General features: G+C 48.6%; 2 protein-coding genes across 4 annotated transcripts in view; one reads left to right on the forward strand and one right to left on the reverse strand.

The window, feature by feature from the left end:
* The first annotated feature begins 3,012 nt into the window (after positions 1-3,012).
* Positions 3,013-8,853, forward strand: LOC144158294 (uncharacterized). Its single transcript, XM_077689096.1, has 2 exons — positions 3,013-3,480; positions 7,935-8,853. Exons 1-2 carry the CDS (start codon positions 3,053-3,055, stop codon positions 8,287-8,289), a joined length of 783 nt encoding a protein of 260 aa, XP_077545222.1. The 5' UTR covers positions 3,013-3,052; the 3' UTR covers positions 8,290-8,853.
* Positions 3,322-19,946, reverse strand: part of LOC144158295 (acyl-coenzyme A thioesterase 13-like) — a 38,226-nt gene continuing 21,601 nt past the window's right edge. Inside the window, exons 3-4 of one of the 3 annotated variants that reach the window (XM_077689098.1) lie at positions 14,002-14,116; positions 3,322-3,459 (exon numbers count right to left, since the gene is read on the reverse strand). In XM_077689098.1, coding sequence (XP_077545224.1) covers positions 3,445-3,459; positions 14,002-14,116 — 130 coding nt within the window. In that variant the 3' untranslated portion in view covers positions 3,322-3,444. Of the gene's footprint in view, positions 3,460-12,074; positions 14,117-19,946 lie in introns of those variants that run through there. The other 2 variants (XM_077689100.1, XM_077689097.1) reach the window with 2 other exon arrangements.

Raw genomic sequence — 19,946 nt, forward strand, 5'->3', positions numbered from 1 at the left:
AAATACTCTTGCGCGTCCCCAGAAACGTATTTTAAATAATATGTAAAATTAGCAACACAGTATAAGCAATGACTGTCCAAAAATGGTATATATTTTCGAAAAGGTACGGAAAGAATTCGATCCCACAGGCGCTTGCGGGTTTAAAATACGTCCCCGGCAATGTATTGGCGATAGCGCACTGCTCGTGTGCAGTGTATTTGCTTTTGTTTGTTTCTTCTTTCTATAAGGACGCAGCGCAATTTTACAAGGGTGCGGAAAATGCACGGGTATGCACAGGTCTTGTCGCTTCTTACCCGTTTCATGTACTATAAACTTTTATCCTTTAAATAGCCACCACGCCACCTTCGAAAAAGCACCCTTTCCCTTTTCCGAAACGGCAGACGACTGCATTCATCAATTAGAAAAATACAATGCGTCGAAGCAATGTTTATAACACGTTTCACCACGGTGGAGATGTTTCGTGAAATTAAACCAGCGCATTAACCCGCAACGGCCGCTTATTATTGCATCTCTAGAGGAAATGCGCAAGCCGAGGTTTGGCATTTCTTAATGCCAAACAAGTACACATATTGGTTGTGTTCGATCTCGGGGCGAATATCTGCTCCTCCTGGCCCCAAAGTGACGACGTGAGGGCTCCCGTGACGTGGCCAACGCGCTGGCTGCGATTGGAGCGCGCTGTTCCTCCGTGTGTATCACGCCCCGGTTTTGGGACTGACGTCATGCTGCCCGGCGCGTGGAGATGGCGGAGACCACGACCGGTCTGGGCGCGCGCGCGTCCACACCGGCAGTGGTGCGACGAGAGTGGTGACGTCACGAGCGCCCTCCAATCATGGCGGCCGCTTCGGTGTTCGTTTATCCGAAGCCGAAACTGACACACATAAATGAGGCTGGAAATAATTATTTATACCGCTATCGACTGTCTAATGTGCCATTCTATGATTAGTGGGTTAATAGGCACCCATAACATCGAAAACAACTTAGCACGAAAATTTCGTGTCAGTACTCCTTTACTAAGTATGGCTAGACTTTCACCTTTAAATCACGTAAGCATACCAAAGTGCCTTGACAATTTTTTTCTGTTCTACATCAGGTATTTGCTGATATATGAATTAAACTCGAATTTGCAGGTGAACTGGGACTTATTCCTGGTGCAGATCGCAAAACTTTCGGATGCCACACCGCCGACCACTGGGGCTAAGCAGGGGCCTGTCGACAAGGCAGTCACCTACATCAAGGCCTGCCTGTTGCCTCTGAAACGCAACAACTTGCGCGAAGTGAAAGACACCTTGGCCTCAGTCGGGATCCGATGGCCGGCGCAGGGCACTCAACAAGACTTCGTGGCATCCATATTCCACATGTCACTCCTCGTTCAGCAACAAGTGTTTCTGAATGTCGAGGTGGCTGAGATGACTGGACCGCAAACGCTCAAGATGACCTTCAGTGGCGCGGTCAGAGTAATTCGAAGTTACAAAATAATGCTTAAGAATAGGCCCTGTGCTGAAGTCTGCCAGCCTACACTTGTGCTGTCAACATCTTTTCTTGTGCCTTATGCCTTTCCTGTCCTTTGTTGTGTAAATTTTTACTAAGGTCTTGAAAAGTAGCTGGGCCTGTCCGCTGTTCTCCTCGGTCAAAACTGCAGTAATGATAAAACGTACTCTTTACTGTGTTTGTAACCGAAGCACTCTGAAATGTCGTACAATGTTGGTCGCGTTGGACGACGTACCGGCGATCCTCTAAACGAATCTTAAATAGCATAAAACCTGGTTTAGCTCAGGTAGTTGTTTTGATGTTTTGAGGTATGGGTATGTACTGATGATCACTGTCTTAGACATACGCATGTCGGGGCACTCATCTGAAACGGCAGGATTGTTTCACATTTTACAAACTCCCTTAGATTGTTGTTCCAGTAGAACACCTTAAACCTGCTTTAAACTTCGAATGGGCGAAAAGCAAGGACTAGAGCCACCAGCAAGGGCCTTCCATCTTGTCGCAGTTCGACCACATCTACGAGCAGATCTCGCAGCACGTGACAACCATCCACGCAAGGGAACACTTCCGCACCTCGTACGAAAGCCTTGCACCTATGAACGATACCCACTGCGAACTTCTTTTCAACGAGTTCATTGAAATGAAGCGTTTTCTCGACAACCGCACGCCACCTTCCGACCGTGGACACAGCGACAGCAATACGGACCACCTAATCAGCTGGACACGATCAGTGAAGGAGCAGCGCTGGAACCGAGTGCTGGATCGCTACCTCAAAACCTCGCTGGGCGACCTGACGGGATTCTTCGTGGACCGCGCGGGGCAGTTCAAAGCGCTGTTCGACCTACACGACGAGTACGGCGACCAGAAGATGGTCCGCTTCGTGGGATGGTTCGCGGTGCAGGCGCTCATCAGCTTCAGTAGCCCGAGCCTGCTAGAGAGCTTCTACGGATCCTCAGACGTGGCCGTCGGAGAGCAACGCAGGGCGTGCGTCGGGAAGGCGTACCTGTACTTCGCCCACGCCATCGACAGCCTCCTGTTGACGAGCACCCAACGCGGCATGGTGGACGTCCAGAGGTTGGTCGAGAGGATCGACATGGCGTTTCAACGGCTTCTGGAGATTGGCAACCTTTCGTCGCTGCTCGTTGGAGATCCGAGCCCAAAGCCCACCCCCGTGAACTTGAATAAGGCGTTCGGCATCCTAAATTCATCCAAGGATGACGTCATCCGCAACATATACGAGTCCTTCCCCGGAATGTACATCCAGGTGCGTAATTGTTTCGACCTTCTTACTCAACATAACAGAGAAGTTGGGGGACAGAACAAAGGGGAAATGGCAGTGAATGTGAACCTTAATAACTTATTTAAATTGTTAAATACCATTCCAAAACTGAGTATGCCTACTGTATTTGTGACTGCGGAGAACATCATTTCCTTCTTTTGGCCATACTTCAGCAACACGTGAAAGCCCGTTTCAGGGCACTCCTAGAGTTCAGTTAGATAGATTAACATTATGCAGTATGGGATAGCAATAGAAGGCGCTTCCATTTGTAGTGGCATTAGGTTTATGCTTGTATCACTGATTTATTGGACCGAATATCCTTTTCTGCCATTGATCGAGGGCCGAGTTTTCGAGCTGCAGACTTGTTTCCGTCCTCTTCCGAAGGAGGGCGTGTCGCTTTGTGGCCCCGGCGTCTCGGCGAACAAACGGCTGCGCCCTGTCCAGGAACCCCTGCGGAACAGCATCGCCGTGTCCAGCTACCTCTCCAGCAGAGTGGACAAGGCCTCCCAGCTGGGGCATCCGTTGTACGCCGGCTACGGAGAGACGGATGCGACGCTGTTCAGCGACTTCCGCCTCAACCCGCAGATGCTGAGCTTCCCCTGGTATCACCCGGACGCCCACATCGGAGTGCTGCTGGGCGGGCTCGGCATGAGGCTGGCCGGAGTCACTTTCTACGACTACGTCGAACGCTCCTACAAGGAAGGCAGCGACAGGTACGTGGACGATGACGCTTGTGACGCTACTTGGACGATGACGGTACTTTTTAGATACCCCAAATACTTAGAATACGCAGTATAGATACGTGACCGCTAAAAAGTGCATAGGCCCATGGGTACATTGCTGTCTCCCGCGGAGTGCCGCCACTTCCGGTTCGGGAGCTCTTTGGACATCCCATACTCCGTCGGAATTCCCACGCGTCTGTGCTTGTTGTTTCTCTGTTTCCACCGCGGAAAAGAAAACGCTCAGGCATGGGGAATTACTAAGTAACAACGGACCCTACTAGGAGTTTCTCTGAACGGTAAGCACCTTGTGACAAGTAAATAACAAGCACACACGTGCCTGAAGGGCAGGAGAGATCTCGAACCGGAAGTACCGGGAGCAGACGACGTGCCAGTGAGCCTTTGCGCTTTTCACCGGTCCCATATAAGGTGGAGAAGTGGTGATTGGTTGCGGGATTTACTGAACCAGAGCTATATGGAGGCGCACCATGGCTGGAGGGCTCCGGGTAATTTTGACCACCTGGTGATCTTTGACGCGCTCTAAAACCCCGACACGAGGGCACTTTCGCCTTTAGCCGCCGTCTGAAAATTAGCCACGGTGGCCGGAGTCGCAACCACGACCTCGAATTCAGCAGCGCAATGACTTGGCCTCTAAGCCAGCATGGCGGGTGTCGGAGAGTGCGTTCACCAGTTAAGCTACTAGGAATTGGAAAATATTAAAAAATTGACAATATACCGCCAACCAAGAAAAATCTGACATCTGACATCTGACAATACGACACACTCCAAAAGTAAGAACGAACTATAGTGAGCAATCTTTCCTGTACCAGTCAACTGAAATATTAAATAAATTGGGAGAAAAACTAAACTTCGAAGCTAGTGAACCCACGTTTAAAAAACAGGTCAAAGAAATGTTCATTAAGCAAAACGCTTGCAATATTGATATATAATTAGTGTTTGAAGTATGTCTATATGTTCCCCCAAAGGTAGAAAACTACAAACTAAAATACATTAATACGTAATTGTGACGTGGTAGTGTAATTGATGAAAGTTAATTCATACGAATTACTAAGTTTGTGTGCACACAGTGATCCTTCTGCGAATTTTAGACCTATGCTTTGTATAATACGTCGCAAATGTGGTAATGACTTTGCTTTGTGCTGTTTTTCTATTAAGATTGTGCTATCATGCCTAAATTTGTGAACAGCGCTGTTATTATATGCGTAAACTGTAAATCGGGTGGGGGCCTATGTCAGGCCACGTCCGCCTTTAGTCTCAGCCTCCCCTTCGTTTTGCCAAGAAATAAAAATCAAATACTCATATACTCAAACATGCAGTCATTCAGCTACAAAGGAGAGAGCTTTCTCGGTATAACTTTCTAGCTGTATGGCTGAATTTCAGGTGGATGTCAAACTTTTCTTTGCAGAAACTCACTCCCCTTTCAGAATTTTTCTTAAACCTAGTCACTATAGCGCCTGACTAACTGCCGGCTGACAATTACCTTTCAGTGCATGTTTTAAGGAGATTGAAGCCCATTAATTACCCACAGTCTTAAAACATAATCCTAGCGGATTCAAATTCACGGCTTTTGCCGCAATGGAAACCGGCGGTGTTCCGCAGGTACCCCGCACAACAGCCACACGATAAAGGTGCAAGCTGTCGTTTAACAATGACAAGTGTCTTAATTTTAACGCTTTCCTGCGTTCTCTTAGCCACTTGACGTTCCCCTCTTCGTATTTTCTACGTTACATGCGCTAAGGGCGCTGAAATCGGGTCCCAGCCCTCATCCCACTTGGGAAGTATTACTGCGTCCATCCTTACTTACACATACCGCAAAACACCGAGCAATCACTCCCTCCCTCGACGTGAGCCCAGTTCAGGGAATATTGGGAAGAAGGCCCTTGTTCGGAACTGCCCCATAATTCAAATTGGCGGTGGGGAAATGTTGACCCCCCTCACCCTCACCTCCCTGGAAAAGAAAAAAAATATATGCAGTGCTTTGGAGAGAAACACATTTTTAACTAAGATGAAGGCGACCGCGAACCCCCTTTTCACGCAACCAGTGTTAGCAATTCGCATGGCCTTCTCGCCAACCATATTGTTGGTCCTGTACGTTTGCCAGAGAAACCATTCTAACCATCGTCTGGTCCATTTTTGTGATGTTGGACAAAATGTGCTCGTGTCGTGTTCAGGGGCATTCACGGCGAAGTGAAAGGCCTTTAGTGCCTCCGAAAAATCATCAGGTGTAACCTCGCTTTCGTTCCTGGCACGGCACGTTCTAGTACCAAACCGCTGTTGCTATTGCTTGCTGTACTACTCGCTTGACGCAACAAAATTTGTGAGCTACAAGCTGTGCGCTATTTAAATAGCTTCTTGAGACAGAAGCCTGTTTCTCCCAGGGCGCCCTGCGCTTCTTTCTCGTCCACGGAATTCAAAGGGTGCCATCCACTTTTTCACTGAACACCGATGCTCCGTTGCTCAACTTCCACCAAAGTTCTGCGGCAGCAAACTCTCATGCTTTTTGTCCAGCTCGCATATCCTCTTTCAACCTAACCAAAGAGGCTAGATGCGCGCACGTTTTTTTGCGGCGTGGCGATGCCTTTCCACGACCTCAATTTTCTGTTTATCTGTATACGCGTGCATGTCACGAACCACTCTCGTCAGGAAGTCACAAGCACATCCAGCACTGCCAGCTGACAATAACAAAATGAAGAGCAGAATTTACGGTAGGCCGTGTGTTTTAAAATTGCAATTTGGAGTAGACAAGAGTGCATCCAGAACTGTTCCAGGGCGGTTTCAGTTTCGCCAGTTTGTGCCATAAGAAATTGGTTGGGGAGGGGGGCGCTTGCTTGGGTGGAGGAGCTTGATCGGTATTTTAGGGTAAGCTAATGTAACCACCATTATTGCACATTTGATGCGGGTCCCATTTACTGAGCAGCAACCAATGACAGAGACGTAGATGTTTTCAGGAAGTTAGTAATATGCGTCAATTAGGCAAGTGACCAGTCTTAGTGTTTTCTGGGGCCGAATTCTCTATAACGACGGGGCGTCGCTTTGACATGACGGGGTAGCGCCATGCAAATGCATGTGTTCTGGGGTTGGAGCCGCCGCTTTGAGCAAGCTGTGCCCACAGTGTGAGCCGCAGAAAAGCACTGTGGCAAGGGCGCGAAGCGACAAGTGAAACGATGGGGGGCAGTGGGCGTCGCTTCGCGCCCTTGCTACAGTGCTTTTCTGCGGCTCACACTGTGGGCACAGCTTGCTCAAAGCGGCGGCTCCAACCCCAGGACACATGCATTTGCATGGCGCTACCCCGTCATTTCAAAGCGACGCCCCGTCGTTATAGAGAATTCGGCCCCTGGTGGCCAGCCATCCACCAAGTGCAAGGAGAAAAAAACTCACAGCAGTCAGTATTGTAAAGGCTATATTTTTTCTAGTTGGATTATTGAAGAAGAAATTTCCTCTAGCTAGAAATAGCAGAATGTTTAGCTAAAAATTCAGTTTCTAGTTCTTTTCTAGCTGGATTGAGATTTACTTGCACTAGCATTTGTCAGTCCAGCTAGAAGGAGAAAGACCCGCAAGCTGGAAATAATCGTCTCTATCTATAGTTCATCTCACAACCTAGCGGCAGCACTGTGGAGGCAACATTCAGGGCCGTACCCAGAAATTTTTTTCGGGGGGGGGGGGGTTATGAATTTTGGGAAGGGGGTAGTTTTGCTGAACGCAAGAGTAAGTATTGTTTACGTGCTGCCTGGAAAAGATTTCGGGAGGGGTTTGAACCCCAAACCCCCCCCTCTGGGTACGGCCTTGGCTACATTGTTATCAATAGAGCGCCCACTGAGGGCGCCTAATCCGCCGTGAAGGGGGTCCTGAAAGGACATTCCCTTTCCCCTCTCGGCAAGTGGCACCCCACGGCCCCGGCGCCTTTTGTCGCTTCCTTCGCGGTGAGTTAGGCGCCCTGAGGGGGTCAACAATGTAGCCTCCACAGTGCTGCAGCTAGCTTGTGAGATGAACTATAGACAAAGAAGTTTTCTAGTTAGAAGCTGTCGATTTCGGCTAGAATCGTATATTCTAGTCAGAAATGAAGCCGGAAATTATGATTTCTTACTGGAAATGCCCTTTCCATTTTCACGGGGGTAATATACAAGTCCATTATACGAGTACAATACTTTCATCTGGAGCCAGGCATACAGCGTACTGAAGGGTAAAAAAAGAGGCCCTAATTATCATTACCCATTTCACTCATGATGACGATGACATGGGTTTTTCGTAACATGCATATATCATGGCGCCTGGAGTACGTACCACTCAAGAGGTAAAAATGCTAGTAAAACGTGATCTACATACATACGTAAGCCTATCACGTGATTTTAACGTAGCCTAGCTCGCTCAGTTCAGCCTAAATAAAGGTTTCCCCATACACTAAGAGACTGCTCGATGTGCACCGACAGCAGTAACAGGTACCTGGAGATCCAGCGCTGCTTTCTGCCCAACAATACCGGTGGCGAAGAAAACTTGGACCGCGACCTCCTGGGGGCCGTGGCGGCAGCCGCCGTCATCTGGGACGTGTACACGGAGGCCAATGAGACGAGGGCCTACGGCTGGTCATTGCGCGAGCCTCTGCCGTCGTACACCGCCGACGAGCTGGCCTTCGCGTTCGCCTGCTGGCTCAACTGCGGCGACACCGAGCACGGGGCCCTCATGTGCAACACGCCTGCCATGCACAGCCGGGACTTCGGCCGCGTGTTCCGGTGTCCGCGAGGCTCACGCATGAATCCGGTCGACAAGTGCCAGATTACGCTGTAGTGGACTGTGCCGGAGTGATTCATGGTCAAGCTTTATTTATTCATCTTCTGCGTGTCACCTTTTGCCAATGGGCATCATATATTGGCACTTATTTTTAAGATGTTTGACTTTGTCATGGTGGCATTGCGTTTCTTCTTGCCTTGGACCTAACATGCCGCAAAATAAAGCTGTGTATGATGCACATCGTGCATTACGTAATCAGAGATAAGATTTGCCATTATTATTCAAGCGAAGCTTGCATTGGCTGCCTTGCGCCATCGGTGGTGGCATACGCTGCAACGCCGCGGAGCAAAGCCAGCCTTATCAACGTGCCCTAATGATGATGATGATGTCCTTGAAGTGTAAGGTACGTACCCACTTGGAAGGATTGGGCAAGGATCAAGTGTTGACTGTGCTAAATTTATCCACAAGCACTTCGGGCGCACCTCTCGATCGCTCGCCTTTCCCAGCTGGTGCAGGCGTGTGGGCACAAGTGTCGCGCTATGTCGCCACAACGGAGCCATCAGCGTCGTCGCTCGCATCACGCCACATCGCAGGTGCGGTCGCTCGCTCTTGTCAGGCAGTTGACCTTCGGGCGCGGCATGCGTAGATCGCGCGTGGCTCGCTCCCCTGAAGAGCGGGCAGAAATTGAGTAACATAGTTCCCTATAATCGCACAAGAATGATCTACAATGACATATACAAAACATTTGCGTTTGGGAAAAGTTCAGCGAAATGAAAGGGTTTTGTTTTTGGTTGATTGATGGTTCTGTACTTTCATTTTGGCCGTTGCCTTTTGATGTTGGCGGAAGTGTCTTGGCCTTCATTTTGCAGTCATTGCGTTTCTATTCTGATCGTTTTTGTTTGCACTGAGGTAAAGCTTCATGTGCACCCCTGTATCCGGAGGGAAGGGTTTTTAATTTTTATTTAAATAAAAAAGCTCTCTTATGAATTAGCACTTGAGTGTGGCCTTGTCAGCTGAAAGTGAATGTCGCCCTGTCTGTGAAACAAGAAAATATCTTAAAGGGGCCATGCAGACAACCCACAAGTTTGTTTTATTTGAAATATTTCGTGTTTTATAGTGCCCCCCAGCGCTTGTCTGGCAGTAAATGACGCCGTATCACTGAAAAATGAATCATTTAGGTTAAAATTTTGATTCTCCCGCCAAACTGTGTGTTTTTGGGACGTCAGCAATGAAGTCATAAGTGCACATATTGAAACGAACTTCCACTGCGTCATTGGGCTCTGCAAGCTTGCTTGCCGTTATTCCCCCCAGATGGCGCTACCATACTGAGGCGGCGGGCCGTTGCCCGCCGCTGCTTTATTTTTGACCGTATCTGCACCTGGCTTGTTTTTGTTACTGCAGAAAATAATCGTTTCGTGAAACATGGGCTATCCTCGACAGACAGGGTCATGTAAGACAACGTTGCTTATGTCAATCGGCCAGTGTCGTGTACGATAACTCCAAAGCGGCGGACTGCGCGCTGTACCAACAGCAGTGTGCATCGGTACTTCTGTGTTTACGTCTATTTTCGTAACTTTCATTGCTTGCCCTACCGCTTTTACTGCTGTAAAATGAATATTGTCAGGTTCGGGGGGCAATAATAATTGTAAGAGAAGTTTGGAGACGAGACTAGGCTTTATAATACCCATAACGTTTTGACTACTAACCGAGACCACCTACCTAATAACCTCAGGTGTTCTGGAATAAAAATCCGAGCATTACATTTATGCGATTCTGTCTCATATTACAGAATACCGTTCGTTAAAGCCAATAGGTTACTTGCAGGTTTCGAGCTAAGGCTCGCGCGAATGAAAGCAGAAACAAAGCCAAAATGCTAGACACCAGTGATGGTGAACCCACCATCAAGAATTTGTTTCCCAGTGAAAAACTGCGTGATTTGCACCTACTGGTTCCCCACAAACTTAGTCACTACACGTAAATCCAAAGAAGCAAACATAACTTAAGTATCATGTATGCCTTTTGACACTTTTCAGTGCCTTAACCCGATTCAAGGACCCAACTTATCCTGAAAAAGCGCCTTTTCGCAAACTGAATGCTCTTTTCCGCACTCAAAATTGGTGAGAAGGTGCTAGCTGTTATACTGTACCAGGCGGATACGTTCTTCTTTCTTGCCGGTGGAGATGGCATTCAATATTGCGAGTTGGTCTCAGAAAGACAAAAGTGTTTATTTTCTGGCAGTAGAATTCATCACCGACGAACCGACAACAGATAGCAGTAAAGACTCGCGATTACACACTGACAGGCAGGCCTAGCACCTAACGAACACCGCATTGACACTGGAAATGCATGGTAGTTTGCGGTGCGGGCGAACATCGCTGTATTGGTGCATTTCTCCAGACGATGTTTCGGAAAAAGTGAAAAGGACGATGCCTCATCAGTGTAGCGAATTCGTTATATCAAAGTTAACCGTCACAACGCCTTCGTTGCATAGAGGTCGCAAACACATGGGTTTCAGTGGGGCTGGCAATGGGGAAGTGAAAAACTTCGTTAAATCCAGGAATTCGTTACGCAGAGGTTTGTTACATCCAGGTTTAACTGTACAAAATTTAGCCACAGGTAGCGACCTTCCACTGTAATGTAGACACCACGGATTATCCCTACACCATTTCCCATCACATGAACTTTGCTGCCACGTTTCCTGCTATCTTGGACTTAACGAAGAATGCAGGTGGGTTCATTGGAATAGCACTGTTAACACTACATGTTTTACGCACAGTTCAAAGCTTCAATGGCCAATTTTAGTATGGTATTTTTTTTCTTCAAGATATTGCCACAGGGTGCCGGTTACAAGAACAGTTAGAAGATCGCTGAGTGTTCAGACACTCTGATGACAATCCACCTACGTGATTGTGTGTCATATTTGTGTGGGACACTGGAGAGTTTTAGCTGACCGTTTTTCATGGTCCGCTCCGCTCCGATAGCAAGCAGGAGCGCCATTGCGCATGCGTGGCGCGCTTGGCCGCGAACGGCATTGGTTCCGGTTGCGCTGACCATGCCGCCGATACGGGAGCGGACCGTCGAAAACGGCCAGCTAAAACTCTCTACTATCAGAATTCGTGAGCCGTCGAAGACGATGGTGGTGCTTTAGTGGACTTATCCTAACGACCTAGCTGCCTTGGCTTGAAACCGCCTTGTAAATATATTTGTAAATAAAGATTCTCCTGTGTATTTGCAAATAAATCTTTCGCGTGCTTTGCAACAATACAATAGATTGAGAACTACAAAATATACACTAGCTCGGCAGCTAGCACGTGTGATGATCTGTCGAGACGACCCGATAGACGCACGCAATTTCGGTCAGAACTTAGTGCTAGACAGCTTAACTGTAAAAATACAGCTCCACCTACACAGCTGCCTGTAAGATTACGAAGCAGTGCACTTACTTTGCAATAATGAAATACATTCAATAATGCATGTTCTCCGCAGTTCACATCACTTTTTGAGTCGAGGGCCAGTAAACAAAAAAAATTAAACCCATCCCACTCAATGTGAAAGCTGTCGGATGAGCAGAGCAGTGATTCGCCATAATGGGCTGTGGCGCCGTTATCCGCTAACTGCTACCACCCATCATGCTCTTCGCCGCCCTCTCTCATTCCTCTCCTAATGAATCAACGGAGGTTTGTCCAATCCATTTCAAATTTCCCGCCTTCGCAGTGTTCACGCGCCCCCTGCCTGAAACTGCGCCAGTGGGAGTTCTGTTCTTTTTGTGCTTGCTTTTTTCTCCCACACGTGCCGACGTTTGCACTGCCACTTTTTTTCGCTTACCATCATAAAAACCAACCAAACAAGCATTCCTAACTAAATGAACTCGGGTGCTGTTGGTTAGTTACGTATGTTTCGCCTCAAACGTACCTGCAGTTTTCTTTGCGCTAAACAACGGGGAGATGTATTACAAGCGCTAGCGGTTCACGTGTTTCGAACGGTTATGACAATATAAACCGCTTGTTTTTCGAAGCCTCTGGGTTACACCGCAACAATGGAACGCCGTGTGGCTCTACTTGGGCCCAGCGAGCGAGCTACGACAAGGCGAGCCCCTAAAGTGCTCTGCACTTGAAATGCTTGTTTCAAGAGACCCAACGCTACTGCCACATGGGCGAAGCGTCTGCGAGAAACAACAAAGCCTAAACAAAGCTTGTTGTGATAAGGAATTACTTCATGTACCCGACAAGGCTCAATGAACGCACTGGTCATCATCACACATCTTTGCAGGTTGATACAAGTTACACATATCCAATGCATTACAGTATACATTGAAACTACACGTACAACCTATTACAAAAAAGAACTTTGTCAGTTAGCTGCAAAAAAAGTGGCCCGTACCACTTTTTTTAACATACCAAACAATTCTTGCGTACCAGCTCACGCAAAACTACTCGAAACAAAGGCATGTATGGCAGTTCAAGACATGGTGAAAGAACCTACGAAGAGTAATTCACCAAACCATTAGAATAAACTGCTAGAGGTCTCCACACATCGTGTGTTGCTTCCGGAGCATAAGTTGAACTTGCCCGGAACAAGGATTTGGTACTAATGCAGTCAGGGCTCCACCGTAAAATACCGATCAAGCGCCCCCTCCCATAATCCAAGTATTTCGAGTTCTCGCGTACTACCCAACAAGCGCCTCCCCCCTCCCTCCTTCAACCACTCTCTTATGGCCCAAACCAGGGAAACCGAAACCACCCAGGAACACTCCAGATTGCGCACTTGACTAATCCAAAATCCAATCTAAGAACACACACACGGCCTACCGTAAATACTACTGAACATGCTTTCCATTTTGTTATTGTCAGCTGACAGAGCCGAATGTGCTTGTAACTTTGTGACAACAGAGGTTTGTGACATGCATTCGCATACAGATAAGAAGAAAATCCAGGACATGGAAAGGCATTGCCTTGCCGAAAAAAAAAACGTATGTGACATATTGGCACTACTGTTAAGATTGAAAGGGGATACGAGGGACAAAAAGAAAAAGAGTTTGCTGCTGCTGGACAAGCAAGGTCAAGCTTTCATGGAAGCTGAGCAATGGAGTGCCGGTGTGAAGTGGAGAAGTGGATGGCACTCTTCTTAAATTTCGTTAACGAGAAAGAAATGCAGGGCGCGCTGTGAGTAACAGGCCTCTGTCTGAAAAAGCTGTTTAAACAGCACACAGCTTGCCCCTCACAAATTCTGTTGCATCGAGCCAGTACATCAAGCAATAGAAACAGCGGTTTGGTGTTCGAATGTGTCGTGCCACTGACGGCAGCCAGAGGACACTGGAAGATTTCTCCAGGGCACCAAAGGCCTTTCGCTCGGCCGTGAACGCCCTCTGAACACGCCACAAGCACACCTTGTGCAACATCTCAAAACTGGACCAGACTATTGTTAGAATGGATTCGCTGGCTCACAGGACCAACAACGTGGCTGGCGAGAACACCGTGCAAACTGCTAACACTGGTTACACCAAGACGGGCTTCACGGTCTCCTTCATCTTAATTTAAAACGTGTTGCTCTTGAATGCACTGCATTATTGTTTTCTTTTTCTGGAAGACGAGGGTAAGGGGGGGGGGGTTAACATTTCCATGCCGCCAGTTTGAATTACGAGACAGTTCCGAACAAGGGCCCCCTCTGCGAAATTCTCTGAATTATCCCCACGTCGAGGGAGTGCGCTTGCTCGGTATTTTACGGTAATTCGGGAACAACGAAGGCAGTGTGTGTTCCTTGAACCAGAACCTTCTTTGTTGCCTTGTCGAGAATGTACATTTCGGCAAAGGCTAATGTCCGGCCAGCTTGGATAGCCCGGGCCTCCATGAGAATAGTGTCTCCCAGCTTGGCAGGGCCCAGAAATCTGAAACACAACCATTAAGTACTCATGAGCTGGTGGCAAGCTGCTATGGCTTGTGAAAAGAAGTTACTATCCCACGAACTGATATCTTCCAAAAGTATGAACTTGCGCTTTTCGAAATGCACTTCTTGTCTATTCAAAAAGTTTCATCATTTTTACCACAGGCGTGTGCAGGGGTCTCAATTACAGGGGGGGGGGTGAGGGAGGGGGTGAAGTCTCACCGCAGCCCCCCCCCTCCCTCTCGGCAAATTCCGATTATTTCCTACTGAACGCCTAACAGTCAGAACGCAGTCCATGAGGAATGATTATAAATTTATTTTCAATGAGATGCAATTGCAACGCCAATGAGATGCAATTGCAACGCATACAAAATATTTCTTAGCACAAGTTTTTACTTTCATGTGTACCATCGGCAAGTTATAGGGCAAATTTGCACCCCCCCCCCCATCCACCCTCCCCTTAACAGGACACTGAAGTGAATTTGTTAAGCTCCCGTTTTTGCTTGCACTGCGTAGACTGGATCAATTTACCACACTTTTCATCGCTTATACGGTTGATAAGTTGGTAATTATTTTATAAAGCCCGAAAGAAGAAAAACTACCATGCGCGGTCTGCGGCAGCCGCACCAACTAAACGCTGTGACATCGGGAGGAGGTGCATCATGATTGGACGACGTTCAAGATTAGCATTCAAACAAGTTTCGGTTTCGGTTCTGTAATAACATGCTTGATATACGACGTTATTGTTGGACGGGCATTCTCGTTACCTCAATAATCGTCATACCGCACTTTTGCCATGTTGTCAGCTGTAAAATGCCTAAGATAAGCCTCCCAGGACAGCTTGGAATCGTAGCAATCACTAGCCGAGGCCTACGCAGTGGATGAACGCCCTCCGCGTCACCACAGACGCTCAAATGTGATGCGCTTTTCTCCTATCTTTGGAGATTGCCTGGCTCGTGCCTGTATCGTAAAAAGCGTGTTCGCACTAGGCCAAGGGTCTGCTGATTCTAGTCTGTGCACACTGCCCGCAAGCAGTCAGTGCTTATGGCAACAGCACACCAACGAGAACTCACTAACGCGTCAGTGTCAGTCTGTGCGTATTCTGCGAACTCGCTCGTGGAGCAGTGGACGTTATATCTCAAAAAAGGTGAACTCAGTATAGATAACATCGGCCGAAAATGAAAAAATCAACTTACAAAAAAAAATGTTCCTGGGGGATTCGAACTTGCAACTTGAAAAATCCATACGCCTAGCTCTCCAGACCACTCGGCCTTGGGCCAGCGCTGGCGGCCTTGGAAATATAAGGTATACCGTATTTGCTCGCATAATTTGCGCACCCTTAAGTTTTTTTCCAAGTTTAGAGAAAAAAAAATTTACTCGCATATTTTGTGCTCCCTGTCTCGCCCAAGAGAACCCATTGGCACGTGCGCACAAACAAGCACGCTTTGGACGGCGGTATGGCGCATGGGAGAGTAGTGATACACGATGCTGCGTGCCAATAGTCCCTTCATTCTCTTCTCACTTCTTCCCTTCTCCGTGTCTGGGTGCGCCTCCACTCCGCCCCTCCGTGACGGAGCGCAGGCGAGGAGGAACGTCCAGGCGCCCTACCCGGCTACATTCCCCTGCTCTGCCCTTCCCGACACATGCACACCCTTCCTCTCGTCCTTCCGCTGGGAGTCGAAACTGCTCGAGTGTGCGCCTTCCTCCTCCTTTCCTTTCTTTTGCGCCGTGAGAACTCGCACACAACGCACACAAAGGCAGACGCGGAGTCGGAAGCACTAATTTCTGCATCGGAGGTGTGAGAGGGCGTATCAGCCCTGCCGCGGTGTCGCCTTGCCGCCTTTTCTTTCCTGCGTTCGTGCTGCGAGAGAATCCTCTGCCTCTTTCCTGCGTGCGCGCTGTGACGGAATCCTCCCTTTGTGTTCACATTTTGCCGTCGCCGAAAGTCAGTCACCTTTTGCTACAGTAGCGATGGGCTACAATAACTATACGGCGAAATTCAAACTCAGTGTCATTGAATTTGCTGAGAAAAATGGGAACCGTGCCGCCGCAAAGCACTTCAACGTGAACGAGAGCCACGTGTGGTATTGGAAGAAGCAGAAGAGTTCCCTCCAAAATACCCAACCTGGAAGGAGGGCGTTTCGGGGACCAAAACAAGGAAAGTTTCCTGCCGTGGAAGAAGAGCTGTTGAAGTATGTTCGACAGATGAGGTCGTCCTGTCTTGCCGTGTCGTGCGAGATGCTACAGTTTGAAGCAAGGAAGATTGCGCACGAGAAAGGGATCCCTGCTGCGGCATTCAAGGCGAGCAGAGGCTGGGTGACGTGCTTCATGAGACGCCACCAACTGTCTCTCAGACGGAGAACGACCCTTTGCCAGCGGTTACCGCAGGACTACGAGGAGAAAATTGTGTTGTTTCACCGCTTCGTGATTGGATTACGCCGAACGGGGAACTTCATCATGTCCCAGATTGGGAACGCTGACGAAACGCTACTGACGTTCGACATGCCGCCCAACAGCACAGTGAGCGAGAAAGGCGTCTCGTCTGTGCCCATCAAGACCACTGGCTGCGAAAAACAACGCTGCACGGTGATGCTTGCCGTGACAGCGGATGACCGCAAACTCCCGCCCTTCGTCATCTTCAAGAGGAAGACAGTGCCCAAAATGAAGCTGGGGGCCCGCATTCACATCCGTGCTCAAGAAACGAGTGGATGAACGAGGAGCTGATGCAGGACTGGATCGACACTGTCTGGGGCAAGAGACCGGGGGCTTTACTGCGACTGCCATCGCTGTTGGTGCTCGACAGCTTCAAAGGGCATCTTGTGGAGAGTGTGAAGGAGAAGTTGTGCGACATGCGGACCCACCTGGCCGTTATTCTGGGTGGCCTAACATCTGTCCTGCAGCCCTTGGATGTGCCAGTCAACAAACCCTTCAAGGACTACGTGCGCAAGATGTACGTCGAGTGGATGGCCAGCGGAGAGCACGGGCTCACTCCCACTGGGAGGATAAAGTGACCGCCACTGGAGACGGTCTGCGAGTGGATCGTGGCAGCGTGGGACATGGTCTCACCCAGCATCGTGGAGCACAGCTTCAAAAAGACGGGGCTGTCGAACGCACTCGACAGAACTGAGGACGATGCGCTTTGGGAGGGTGGTGATGGCGGCCGTGACGACGACTCGGAGTCGGATTTCTCGACGAACGATTCCGACTAGATAACAACCAGACTGGACTTTTGTAAGTACTTTTGACTGTGTACTTTCAACTACTTTTCTGTGTACTTTTGACTGTGCATGCGTTTTAATAAACGAGTATCGTTCGCTTTTGCTATCATACTCGATTTTCTCTTATTCGTATAGTCCGCATTAGGACCGTTTACACGTTATTTTGGACTTTTCGCAATAATACCTGCGTAATTTGCGACCCCCTTTTTGAGGCCCTAAATTCGCGAAAAAAAGCGCGCAAATTACGCGAGTACATACGGTATAATGTATAACAAGTTTACACTTTTATTTAGTTTTAGCATTTCAAGCAGCTTTGGCGACTTTGTTGTATAGCGCTCGTGCAGTAAGCGCCCCCCAAATTTCCACAACATCGCACGTCTAGCAATTGCATTTCTTAGACGGAAAAGCGTTCGCAGATGTGTGGTCGTGCTGCTGACCACTGTGCTTGTGCACACAGCAAAAAAAGTGATTCCTGCTCCCTAGTTTTACACTGTATGGTAAAAGTTTCAGTTGATTTTATTTCCTTAGAACCTATATTGACTTCGCTGACTTCTCCCGCCTTCAATTGGCCATAGATTTTCCTAGTAGCGCACCAGTCAGCGAAGCGTCGCATGTGCGCTTGTGCAGCGCTTGTGTGGAGCGACCTGGACTTGGAGCTTGATTCAGTGTACAAACTAACAAACTAAAAAAACGCACATTCTTCCACTCCCAAACGTGTCGTGGCTTAGTTTCAACTGACGAACCGTCGGCGGCTGGCAGACTAAACGCTGGGCCGACTGACTCTGACGGAAGGTCGGCGAGCTGTGCAGTAGCGCAGTCAAGCCGAGTCATCTCCTCCTGACGTCACACGAAAACGCCACAGAAAATAGGCGAAGATGCAAGAGGAGGACGGCATTTTCAAATTGATTTTTCTACTAAATAAATTCGCATAAACGCACTCAGAGTGGCCGAAGCATGGCCTATGGACTCCGGACTACAATTTGCGCCAGTAATCCCGCAACGTTTACAAATCACTTCAGTGTCCCCTTAAGATGATTAGGGAACAGGGCAGCTGCCACCCCTTGCCCCCCGTGTGCGCACGCCTATGATTTCTACCCAATCATAAAATGCTATAAGAAGGCCGTGCAGTTTGCAGTGAAGTGATGCTGTTACTAGTTTCTGTAAATGCATCTTCATGCTCACCTCAACACATTTTAAAACGTCGTGATGAACGAATTTGTGGGAGCTTATCCCCGTAGGCTAAGGCACATACCATATGTACTCGAATCTAGGCCGACCCTTGAAATTCAGATGGTCAGAAAATAAACAAAAGCTTACCTCAAATGTAAGCAGCATGAAAAAAGGAACTGGACTGAAACTACAACATGCACTTTATTACCCTTGCGGCACTTGTCGTAGCATGTTCAATGCTGCCTCGTCGTCGTCGTCAACATAGTGTCCTCTTTGTCGCTGTCCTCTTCCCACAGCGCACTGTCCTCACCTCCTTCCAGTGCGTTCGACATGCTGCACTTACGGAAGGCCTGCACAATTAGCACGGCCGGAATTTCGTCCCATGTCGCAGTGACCCAGCTCAAAAGTTGGCTGAGTGAAGCGCGTTTGCTCTGCCTGGTCGGTGTCAGTTGGTGGTCTTACAACGTCACCCAGTCGTTGTAATGCTTCCGTAGCCTGTCGAGCGGTTGTACAGTTGATGGCCACGTCGAACGGTTGTAGCTGGCTTGTCATACCGCCGGGTATTACCGCAATGTCCGTACCGCCCTCCAAAAGCGCAGACTTAACGGCATCTGTCAAGTGGCCGCGGTAAGAGTCCAGAACCAGGGGCGGTATTCTCGTAACTGTCCCTTTTGAAAACGTCCCTTTTGCGTCCCTTTCACTGTGACGTACTTCCGGTTAAGCAATGAGCGTTGGCAGTAGGTTTGCCGCGCTTGCGTTAGGTCACTTCCGGTTGTTCGCTTTTAGCCAATCAGGGCTCGCAAAAGGGACACTTTTAAAAGGGACGCAAAAAAGACAAAACACGAGAATACCGCCCCAGGGGCGGTATTCCCGTGTTTTGTCCCTTTTGTGTCCCTTTCAAAAGTGTCCCTTTTGAGCGAGCCCTGATTGGCTTAAAGCGAACACCCGGATGTGACGCCATGCAAGCACGGAGGAGCTATGAGTCGTGGCTACTCGGAGCAGACGATTTGGAGCAGACGATTTTTCGTCGCGGTTCGCTCACGGAACAATAAACACATAAAAGATACTCTGATACGGTTTCAGTTCTTTAAAATGCGTTTTCAAGAACAGTTACGCTATTTGAATAAAAGGCCCACTGCTTAACCGGAGGTACGTCACGATGAAAGGGACGCAAAAGGGACGTTTTCGAAAGGGACAGTTACGAGAATGCCGCCCCAGGAGTGACTCCTTAAACAGTAGAGCACCAGCATGGTGCTGCCAAACAGTCTTGACCCAATGTTCAACGAGAGCCGCACTCATCCAACCATTCTCGTAGGCTCGCACAATGACGTTCTTAAGGAAAACTTCCTCGGCTGGTCAGTCTTCCTCCTAAAAATAATCTACGGCAGCACTTTTTGCCATTGGCCGTGCAACACAACGTCACGGTGATGCGCTGCTTCTCGTAGC

The sequence above is a fragment of the Haemaphysalis longicornis genome, unplaced genomic scaffold (genome assembly GCF_048455015.1).
Source record: "Haemaphysalis longicornis isolate Haplotype H1 unplaced genomic scaffold, Haemaphysalis longicornis Haplotype H1 scaffold_10, whole genome shotgun sequence".
NCBI classification, from domain to species: Eukaryota; Metazoa; Arthropoda; class Arachnida; order Ixodida; family Ixodidae; genus Haemaphysalis; species Haemaphysalis longicornis.